Source organism: Lithobates pipiens, unplaced genomic scaffold (assembly GCF_037356315.1).
Source record: "Lithobates pipiens isolate NorthernLeopardFrog02 unplaced genomic scaffold, aLitPip1_a1.2 Scaffold_30, whole genome shotgun sequence".
NCBI lineage: Eukaryota > Metazoa > Chordata > Amphibia > Anura > Ranidae > Lithobates > Lithobates pipiens.
In genome coordinates this window covers 153,242,077-153,254,178 of record NW_027507791.1, presented here as the reverse complement: position 1 = coordinate 153,254,178, position 12,102 = coordinate 153,242,077, and the positions used below count along the sequence as shown (strand labels likewise).

The 12,102-nt window shown below is 40.5% G+C and overlaps 1 protein-coding gene across 26 annotated transcripts in view; it reads right to left on the bottom strand.

Moving 5' to 3' along the window:
• Nucleotides 1-12,102, bottom strand: part of GPHN (gephyrin) — a 935,903-nt gene that overhangs the window by 38,735 nt on the left and 885,066 nt on the right. For all 26 annotated transcript variants that reach the window (XM_077464979.1, XM_077464987.1, XM_077464985.1 and 23 more), the window contains one exon: nucleotides 6,380-6,444. In XM_077464979.1, coding sequence (XP_077321105.1) covers nucleotides 6,380-6,444 — 65 coding nt within the window. The remainder of the gene's footprint in view (nucleotides 1-6,379; nucleotides 6,445-12,102) is intronic.

The following is a 12,102-nucleotide window of genomic DNA, read 5'->3' as shown; positions in this document are numbered from 1 at the left end:
GTCAGTGCTCAGACCATATGCCACACACTGAATCAAATTGGTCTGCATGGCTGTCATCCCAAAAGCAAGCCTCCTCTAAAGATGATGCACAAGAAAGCCCACAAACAGTTTGCTGAAGACACAGTGGGTGGCACAGTGGTGTAGTGGTTAGCACTCTCACCTAGCAGTAAGAAGGGTCGCTGGTTCAAATCCCCACCACGACACTACCTGCCTGGAGTTTGCATGTTCTCCCTGTGCCTGTGTGGGTTTCCTCCGGGTACTCCGGTTTCCTCCCACAATCAAAAGACATGCAGGTAGGTTAATTGGCTTCTGTCCAAAATTGGCCCTAGTATATGAATGGGGACCTTGGATTGTGGGCACCTTGAGGGTAGGGACCAATGTGAGTGTGCAATGTACAGGGATAGGGTCTATTGTAGACACCTCACTCAGGTTGAACTGGATGGACTGGTGTCTTTATTCAACCTTACTAACTATGAAACAAGTAGACTAAGGACATGGATTACTGGAACCATGTCCTGTGGTCTGATGAAACGTATTTGGTTCAGATGGTGTCAAGCGTGTGTAGCGGCAACCAGGTGAAGAGTACAAAGACAAGTGTGTCTTGCCTACAGTCAAGCATGATGGTGGTAGTGTCATGGTCTGGGGCAGCAAGAGTGCTGTTGGCACTAGGGAGTTACACTTCATTGAGAGAATCATGAAAGTCAACATGTACTGGGACATACTGAAGCTGAGCATGATCCCCTCCCTTCAGAGGAACACAACATACACCTCCAAGATGACCAAAGCATTGCTAAAGAAGCTGAGGGCAAAGGTGATGGACTGGCCAAGCATGTCTCCAGACCTAAACCCTATTGAGAATCTGTGTGGAATCCTCAAATGAAAAGTTGAAGAGCGCAAGGTCTTTAACATCCACCAGCTCTGTGATGTCCTCATGGAGGAGTGGAAGAGGACTCTAGTGGTAACCTGTGAAACTCTGGTGAACACCATGCCCAAGAGGGTCAAGGCAGTGCGGGAAAATAATGGGGGCCACACAAAATATTGACACTTTGGGCCCAATTTTTGATATTTTCACTTAGGGGTGTACTCACTTTTGTTGCCAGCAGTTTAGACATTAATGGCTGTGTGTTGAGTTATTTTGACGGGAAAAAAATGTACAGTTATACAAGCTGTGCACTCACTAATTTACATTGTAGCAAAGTATAATTTCTTCAGTGTTTTCACATGAAAAGATATAATAAAATATTTACAAAAATGTGAGGGTGTACTCACTTTTGTGAGATGCTGTAGATACCTGCATATTGCTAATAGATGATACAAATGTACATGATGCAAATGTAATTTAAAATGTATTTAAATATATTTATGGAAGCCAGTCAACGCTTATGACTGTCAATCTGTACCTGTATACATTTCTTACCTAATAAAAACAGACTTATCTAAAAAAGGAATCATGGAACTAATACAACCCAGTTGCTCTCCTTAGATATAAGAAAGTAAATACAATATCTTGGAAGTATTTACCTCACCCCCTTAAATAAAATAAGGCATTGGTACCAATTTCTTCACCTGGTACAAGCACTGTAAAAAAAACCAATTACCGTATTTATTTAAAACTAGGGCTTAAAGTGTCGTTATACTCACATGTCAGTTAATGCTGTATTACATTCTGTTCATAATCAATCACTATGGGATTTGTTTTTTGTATTCTGCAATAAACCTGGTTAACTCTGCTGCTCACTATCCCTCCCTCCTTGTCTGTGTCCCTTCTTCAGGGTGAGATTGTGTACACCAGGGATAAGCAATTAGTGGACCTCCAGCTGTTGCAAAACTACAAGTCCCATCATGCCTCTGCCTCTGGGTGTCATGCTTGTGATCTCAGCGTCTTGCTATGCCTCATGGGACTTGTAGTTTTGCAACAGCTGGAGGTCCGCTAATTGCATATCCCTGGTGTACACCAACCATTTCAACATCTACTGAGCATGGTCCAGTTTCAGTAACCTTCTAAGCTGTTAATCTTCTTTCTTTTCTCATCTTTGCAGCCCACATGACCATAGAGTCACACATGTGGGCATATATACAGTGATAAATGATAGCCCACTCTTGACTCCTCCATACCCACTAAACAGCTTAACACAATGAGGGCAGGATATTACATGTTGATTGATGGAGGCTTCACCTCTTCTAAGCACATACAAACAACAGACACAGGCAGCAGGGCAGGAAACAGGTCGTGTTTGTCAGAACATCCCCCTAGATAGCCCACACCCTGTTTTTGCACAAAAAAATAGAGTTGAGTTCAAATGCATATTTATATGATGGTTTAATACATTTGATATTAATTATGTATTTTTCACTTGTTTTCCAAAGCCTGTTTTTTTTTTTTTAACATCTGACGGACAGCAGAAGACCAGAAGGTTCTCCTGCTGTTGTTTCCCTGTAAATGGGCTGGGAAAAAGCTGGGTGACAGGATGTAGATCGATAAAAAAAAAGGTGCTTAGATTTTTTTTATTAAAATAAATACCGCACCATCATCTATATACTTAACTACTTCCTGCCCAGGCCAATTCTGATATTTTTCTCCTACATGTAAAAAACATAATTCTTCTTTTTGCTAGAAAATGACTTATAACCGCCAACCATTAAATATATTTTTTTGCAGAGGCCCTAGAGAATAAAAATGTGGGTTTTTCAATTTTATGTGTCACACAGTATTTTTGCAGCGGTTTTTCAAATGCAAATTTTTGGGAAAAAATTCAAATGAATGAATTTTGATGCACACAAACACAATATAATACCCATTTGTTTGGAAAATATAAAAGATGATGTTATGTCAAGTAAAAAGGTACCGAACATGTCATGCTTTAAAATTGCGTAGAATGGTGCAAAACTACGGTACCTAAAAATCTCCACAGGCAAAAATGTATTTATTTTGCATTTTTACACACACACTCTGGTTTTTTTTTAATCACTTTTATTGCTATTACAAGGAATGTAAACATCCACTGTGATCACAATAAGCAGCGACAGGTGCTCTTTACCCCACATCTCTCCTCTGCCCTTAAAAGCACCTGATCACAAGATGGGTATGATCAGATCCTTTTCTAAGGCAAAAATGGCTTTGTTTACATCTGTCAAAACTGGAAGTGACAACATACTCGTTGCATCCAGTTTGTATTACCATAGAGATGTTCAGGGATGTTTTGGTCCCCATTCAGCTCTATGGGGAAGCCAGCAATAACACCAGCTTTAGTCTGAGGCTTCCCGTTTGGATGGGGAAAGCCCAGGAAAGCACAGGAGAGTGGAGGGGTGTCACCACTCCTGCCGCTTGTAAAGCAATCTGATGGCTAATTAGCTGCTAGGATTGCTTTTACATTACATAGCATCGCTGGCTTAAAAATGCCTGCAGTTGTAGGCATTAACCTGGTATCTCCACTCAAAGTCCAAGACATCATATGACCTCCTAAGGGCGGGAAGTGGATAAAGAGAAGGGATAAATTAAATAGTGTGTGTTTAGTATCACTTTAAGATCCCATTTTTTCCAAATGCTTAAAAGGCACCTGCCAGAGCTACTCTCTATCTATCCTTTTATACGGATGATCTAGCCCCCCAGCTTACTGATCAAGAACCTCCTACATATTACTGGCTTAGATACTGCAGGACATCACTACAAACACTGCCTGTTCACTAACAATATAATCTTATTTGTTACCAACCTGTCATCCTTCTCTTGAATCCTATTCTTTCTGCTCCGAAAATTCACCAATATGTCAGAACTTAATTTTAACAGTCACAAATCCAAAGCTCCAGATATCTTTTTTCAACTCATGTCACATAAAATATTAAATCATTTAGATTTTCAATGGATGTCCATCTAATAATCCTACTTGGGGATTTAGCCAACAAAATCCTTTGATACACTGTATTAGGAAAACATTCAGCTATCTTCAGGTAAAACACTAAGCTTTCCAGTATTACGAAATATGGACTTGCAGTCAATGCTCAAAAAATAATTGGGTTTTAAAGCTTACCGGGCAGGAGTAGAAAGATATTTAGATGGCTACATCTAAATTTTCAGCTAATGCCTCTGCAGTAGAGACAAATTATAACTTACTAATGAGCTGGTAATATGTTCCAGACCAGATCTCTACTTCATTTCCCTTCAAATGTTTACAGGGCAGCAACGTAGCAGCCACATTTTTACACATAGAGTGGGGATTGCTCCAAGATGAAAAGATTTTGCACCTGTTCTTACCAAATTATTTATACTGTACTAGGCTGGCCAAAAAAAAAAAAGGCACTTTAAACAAGAAACCACAAGCCTACATCACTAACACATACCAATTGCTTACAGACATTTTTAACTGCAACCAAACTAGCTATTGTGAAGGCTTTACAATGACCTACATTTTCTTTCAAAGCCCTAAAAATTAAAATAAAACCCTACATATGATATATTTAAACAACAAACTACCGTATCTGCCAACAAATTTAAATTTTTCAAATGGCTCATGGAAAATGCAGATCTGCCGATCACCTCCCCCCTATATTTGTTCCCTTATCATTTTATACTTTTCCCATCCCATACCTCCTCCTCAATCACACCACCATTGCCATATTGCCTCACCTAGGCACATCCCCCTACTCTCAAATCATTATGGTAGAACATATCAACACCTATCTTCTCACACCCCTTCCCTTTCAACACATACTGTCTATCAACCTCTAGATATTCTCAGAACTTGACCTATTTATTCTTCAGATTTCTTCAACGTTTATGTCAAGCAACAAAACGGTTTTTATGCTATTGTGACTCTGTTAGAGAGATTTACCCTCAATTCCCGTACTGTTTACAATGGTTTTACCAAACAGGAAGTAGGAGAAAATGAGCAACCATGCTACACGGGCTCTAGATTTTTCCCTACTCTACTAAACAGTATTTTTTTTCCTGAAACTGTTATCCTCACTTCCTGTCTGCTAAACATTGTCCGTAGGACAAGATGTGAGCATAAATCTCTCTAACAGGCCCCCAGATAACAGTAAAAAAAATACATCAGGGCTTCTAATTCTTTGCAACTCTATCCAAAAGAAAAAAAGTTTGGTTAGACATACACTTTCATGTCTTTTTGTGCATGTAAACATTCTTGTACTGAACTGTTTGTTATAGTGTACACTTTATATACAAAGCAAATTATACATTTTCTTTTGAATGAAAGGAATGCATTTAACAAGTTAAACGTTTATATGTTGCAACATTTTTTTCCAGTTTTTCTGCATCTTAAATAAATAAATAGTATTTTTTATATATTAGAATACTACACAAAAATAAAAACTGTCCTCTAAGAAATAGTGTGAATATAATTTTGGTATATCCAAATGGTCAGGGCTTTCGCCAAGTAAACTGACACATAGCAAAACTGATACATTTTGTCTAGTTATAACTATTTCAATTAACCTTGAACACAAGTTAATGACTCACTGGATAATATATTATATGGAGAGTTAATATTTCAAAGAAAAAAGTAAAAGTTAGCTTTTGTTTGTTTAAAAATCACTTTGTGTGGCAACAGTGAAGGTGATGAAGTACTTTTTACTACATCTCTACAAAGTTGATTGCTGCAAGCAATGCCATTTATTGATGACTAGCAAGCATTAAAGAAGTACAGATTGCATGCCCATGCAGGACAAAGTGTCTACAAAGAGTACCCCAACCCTCTCATACTCACCTTGCCTACTCCCTCAGTCCTCCTCTGCAGCCAGTGTACATGACCCAGTGCTCCTGGGTATGGGTGGGCATGTGACCAATTTCCTTGTGATAGTTCTTGGGCCTAGCAACCAATCACTAGGGCCGGGCACTGTCACATGACCTAGGAACTAATGAATCAATCCCTTGAGTCACTGACACTAATTTCAGCACCAGCTCAGACAAAGGAAAGAGGGAAGGACACATTGTATCCTGCATGGGCAGTAGGCATGTGCGGATTTAGATTGTTAGCTTTAGAAGGTCCTTTGCTAGATCTACAATTACAATAGATAAAACATCTGGCTATCCTCAGCTACACTACCTCCATGATCCACTGTGATTTGCTCCATCTCTGAAAAGGGTGATTGTAGCACATGTACAGTGACAGTACTGAAAATGGAAATGACTGGTACTCACAGACAGATCCTTAAGCAGCTCAAAACTACGGTATGTATAATAACACGCAATCCAATGATTAGAGGACCTCCCTATTGCCATCTAGAGAATTCTTACATGGTCTAATTGTCAAGTTTACTTGGATTTATCGCATTAGACAAAATAAAAGCAAAGACACTGCTAAGGAGGAATTTCCAGACAGAAAACCTCATTTTAAGAAAATGTGCTTTATACGCTTCTTACCTGGGAGTGCAAATATAATTTTCCTAACGCCATCAATATCCAAGGTTGCAAAGGTGGTTGGCAGGCTGTAAGACAAAATGTGGCTTTTCTTTATTCTTATACTATACTGGGTCAGACTGTGAATAAGGAGAACTAAACATATTTGGGTAAAAGAAATACAAAGGTCCTTTAATCCCTTCCCTACTCCCCCATTGTCACATGACGTCTAAAAGACAGGAAGGGGGTTTTTTGGAGGCGCCAACTCCAGTAGTTCTATTACATAAATACATATATGCTTTTTAACTTACTGGTTTGCAGGTTCATAAAGTGGTGATGTCCATCAAAGGTTAAAAAATCCTGGAGTGTGTTGGTGATAGGGTGCAGGCTCCACTGGCAGTCCTTTTGCTGTAAGGAAGTTAGTCCTGGTTGTTTTAGCAGCTAGTCCCTGTTGTACATGGTGTGGGAAGCTCCACGCTAACCACCCTGGAACACGGGGGAGGAAGTGATGTCAGCACCAGGGTGGTTAGCGTGGAGCTTCCCACACCATGTACAACAGGGACTAGCTGCTAAAACAACCAGGACTAACATCCTTACAGCAAAAGGACTGCCAGCGGAGCCTACACACTTATCACCAACACACTCCAGGATTTTTTAACCTTTGATGGACATCACCACTACTGGCGTTGGTGCCTCCAAAAACCCCCCTTCCTGTCTTTTTTGCTTGTATACTGAGGTTATGGACACACTCTGAGGATGGCTGCCTTCTCACCTGCAAATAAATAGTGACTGATTTGAATGAGCCATTTAAGCTTGTATTGCACCATTCTAATAAGACATTACAAAAACTGGAGCGCCGGAATCCTTTCCTTTCTGTCATATGATGTCTGCAGGTGGCATCTCCCATCCTGGGCAGGTGTCATATGATGTCCTCAGCATCACGGCTGTATAGGGGGCGCTCGCATGCTGCTGCATTACCGAGGAGCCAATGCGCGTGCCCGGCGCCCGCGAGGCCCGGCGAGCACTCCCGGACGCTCGTTACAGAGGAGGACCGTGGATCTGTGTGTGTAAACACACAGATCCACGTACTGTCAGGGGAGAGGAGAGACAGATCGTATGCTCCTAATATATAGGAACACCGATCAGTCACCTCCTCAAGTCAGTCCCCTCCACCTACAGTTAGAATAACTACCTAGGTAACACATTTAACCCCTTGATCGCCCCCTTAGTGTTAACTCCTTCCCTGCCAATGATATTTATACAGTAATCAGTGCATTTTTATAGCACTGATCGCTGTATAAATGTGAATGGTCCCAAAATAATGTCAAAAGTGTCCGATATGTCACAGTAACGATAAAAATCGCAGATCGCCAACATAATTAGTAAAAAAAATTATAAAAAATGCCAAAAAAATTTATCCACTGTTTTGTAGGTGCTATAACTTTTGCGCAAACCAATCAATATAAGTTTTTTGAAATTTTTTTTTTACCAAAAATATGTAGAAGAATACATATCGGCCTAAACGGAGGAAACATTTTTGGGGATATTTATTATAACAAAAAGTAAAAAATATTGTGTTTTTTCAAACTTGTCGCTCTTCTTTTGTTTATAGAGCAAAAAATAAAAAACGCAGAGGTGATCAAATACCACTAAAAGAACGCTTTATTTGTGGGGAAAAAATTATATAAAATTTAATTTCGGTACAGTGTTGCACGACTGTGCAATTGTCACTCAAAATGTTACAGCGCTGAAAACTGAAAATTGGCCTGGGCAGGAAGGGGGTGAAAATGCCCTGTATTGAAGCAGTTAAAACAAAGCTGAACTCTTTGTGGAATTTCAGCAATATATACTCCTTAAAGTGTTTGTTAACTCAAACATATAAATCACTGGCAGACCCTCTATTTGCGCTAGGCATACCACACTGTCTTTTACATCTCCGACACATGGCTACTGCAGGAGGGGCCGAGATCTCCCTCTGACGGATCAGCCAGTGAGGTCCCATGGCCGCTCAGCCCCTCCTGCAGTAGCCCTGGAAATGGGTCTGAGAGTCATGTGACCGCCTGAAGATCGCTCTAAAAAGATATTAACATGCCTTGTATTTATAAAATATTTATACAGTGTGCTATGCCTATCTATAATAGAGGGACTGGCAGTGACCATTTATCATTTTTTATTTTTTTTAATAATAGCGGCGGGGAGGGGGGCAGAGTGGTGTTCGGAGACAAAGACACAGAGCTGACAGGCAGGCAGGGGGGGGTGAGGGGGGGAGAGAGGAAAGCATAGCAGGGCTCAGCTGATTACCGTGGTCAGAACAGAGAGGGGGATACAGGAAGTTGCAGGTTCCTCCAAGGTTTTTTACCTTCTAGAGAGGGGCAGATTACATAGCACAAGCTCTGTGCTGTTTAATCTGCTTTAAGGGACCAGTATTTGTTAACACACTTTAATAAAGTTTTCCTCTTAAAGTATATGTGAGCCTGTACATTGTAAAACAACCCATTCAGTTCCAAATAGAAATGATCGCAAAACATTTGTGTCAGTGGTCAGTTCGAAATAGGAAAGCAGGGAACTGGTAGGATCACTTGGCATTTCATACAAAGAAAGCAATACAAAGAGAACCAGAATTATTTTTTTTTTAACACAAATACATGGCACAACAGGCACATATCCAGAATATGAAATGTTCATGTTTTTTTAACCCCTACCTAAATGACAATAGTAAATGTGACGTGAAGTCAGAGGAAATCTCTTTTACTTGACAAACGTTTAAACCCTTCTACACTCTGAAGTTTTACTCAGAACTTTTTATATAATGTAAAATGTTTTATTATATAAAAACTTTTTGTATTTTTTGCCTGTCACGTACAATGTATTTGCAGTGAACTATTTAAAGTGGAAGTAAACTCCCCTATCGTTTTCAGCCAAGGAAGCTGCCATCTTTGCCTCTGTTTAACCTCCCTGGCAGTATGATTCATTCTTCTTTTAGGTGCTGAAAGCGGTACAATTATTTTGCATGGAAATTTGGCGTTTTATATTGTAGTCCTGTAATTCTTAGGAATAACTCTCTTAAATCTGTTCAAACCAGAGTCTAGCAGACATCCCAGGTATGATAAAGTTTATAATATAATAAATAATAATAAAAATTATTCAATAATGTAATCAAATCCAAAAACACTGAAATTTGCTTATTTGCAGAATTGTCGCTGTCATTAGATTTAGTATTTGATGACGAATTTCCCCACAAATCGCTATTGCTCAGTTCTGCAAGTGATTCTAATTTATTATCACTGTTTTCTAGTTGGTCTAAAATCACTTTTGACATAAAGGGACACTTTTTGGTTGCTATGGACAATCTCCAAATTCCAGGCAGAAAAACAGTATTTATAATATAAAAGTGCATGCAGGGCACTGCACAGACCACTAGGGGCAAAGAGGGTGTGTAATTTTTTTAAATAGTACTGTAATCTGTAAGATTACAGTACTGTGTGTGTTTTGTGTATTTTAACTTTTTTGAATTTGGCGCCGATCTCCACTCCCGTGCGCCATAACGTCGCAGGGAGGGAACGGAGCTCGGTGGCATTCGGGCACTGTGTGAATCGAGCGGAGGACGGCTCGATCACACAGCGTGGAGGACATCGCTGGATCCAGGGGACAAGGTAAGTAACTTCTCCCTGTATCCATCGATGTGATCCCGAGTCTGGCTCAGGGTTACCGCTTAGGATAGTAAAATCCTAACCCGAGCCAGACTCGGAATCACCGCCAGGGAGGTTAATCTTCAACTGCTATGGTCCCGAGTCTGGCTCGGGGTTACCGCTTAGGATAGTAAAATCCTAACCCGAGCCAGACTCGGGATCACCGCCAGGGAGGTTAATCTTCAACTGCTATGGTGCTGCACATGTGATTCGTTATGACACCAGCCATTGGATGGTTTGATAGTTTGGCTGAGAGCACAGCCAATGTGCAGTTAGCATTCCCGGCATGCCTTTTTTTTTAACTGTTTAAATCGATGGGTTTACTTCCACTTTAAGTATTAATTTATAATATTGAATCCATATAGAAGGAAAAATTCAAGTTAGACTTACCGGTAACTTGTTTTCCAGGAGTCTTTCAGGACAGCACATGAGAGTGCGGCTCCACCCACTAGGAAACAGGAAACACAAACTCCACCATATTTTAAAAGGAGGCTTCTCCCACAGCTCATCAGTTATAGTGGAGTACCTCCGGCCCAAGCTGGAACACATAATCATAACATGGTTAACCACAGCATATATATATATATATATATATATATATATATATATATATATATATACATACATACACACACACACACACACATACATACCTCTAAACACAAAGGGCGGGTAGTTTGCTGTCCTGAAAGACTGCTGGAAAACAAGTTACCAGTAAGTGTAACTTGAATTTTCCCTTATCGTCTTTCAGGACAGCACATGAGAGGATAATCAAGACTTACCAACTAGGGAGGGACCACAGTCTGCAGGACCTTTCTGCCAAATGCCTGATCACCCACTGACAGAAGATCCAGTCTGTAATGACGGACGAACATTAGATAACTTGACCACGTGGCTGTCTTACAAATTTGGGCTGGTGTGGCACCAGCTTTTTCCGCCCATGTAGTGGCTAGAGCTCGAGTAGAGGGTGCTTGTATCCCCTGCGGATTATGGAATAATGCTTCCTTACTTCCTGAAGGATTTAAACAAAAGTTGGCAGGACAATTTCCAGCGGTCTGTTATGAGCGGATGCCACCTTTGGCAAAAACCCCAAATCTGTTTTAAGCACAATCTCGTCAGGGTAAATAGGCCAAAAAGGGCTCTTTAACTGAAAGAGCATGTATTTCACCAATTCTTCTCGTAGTCGTAACTGCAACTAAGAAAACGGTCTTAAGAGTCAAATTCCTTAATGAGATTGTCTGTAACGGTTCAAATGGATCTTTTGTAAGTGCTTGCAAGACTAACGACAGGTCCCGTTTTGGAAAATGTTTAGCAGGAACTGGTCTGGACCTAGTAAGTGACCTAAAGAATCTCATAACCAAGGGAACTGAGGAAATATGTTGTTCCAGGTATACTCCCAGGGCAGCCACTTGTACTTTAAGAGTGCTCATTTCAAGATTTCTGTCCACCCCATTTTGTAGAAATTCCAGAATCGACACAATGTCCTCTAAGGCTTGGTTTGCCAAATGACACCAACAGTTGTAGACTCTCCAAACTTTAGCGTAGATATCTCTAATCACTTTCTTTCTACTGGCGAGTAAAGTGGACACTAGAGGTTCTGACAAACCTTTGTTTTTTTTTTTTTTTTTTAACAGCTGCTCCTCAGATACCAAACGGTGAGACTTAATCTGGCTACATCCGAGTGATATACTGGGTCCTGAAGTAGTAAGTCCTGTCTGAGGGGAAGTTGCCAAAATGGCTTGATGGACATTTGTAGGATGGAGGAAAACCAGGCCCTTTTTGGCCAATATGGAGTGACAAAGATTAATGACACCCTTTCCTTTTGTATTTTCCTCAGTACAGAAGAATTAGCTGAAAAGGGGGAAAGGCATAGCCCAGGTGAAAGTTCCAGGGATGCGCCAGGGCATCTATCCCCATCGATCTGCTGTCTCGGTGCAGAGAGAAGAACCGAGGGAGCTGAGCATTTTCTCTTGATTCAAACAAATCCACCTGCAGGCACCCCCACCTCCGGGGGATTAATGTAAATATCTCCAGATTCAGGCTCCACTCTGCTTCCTT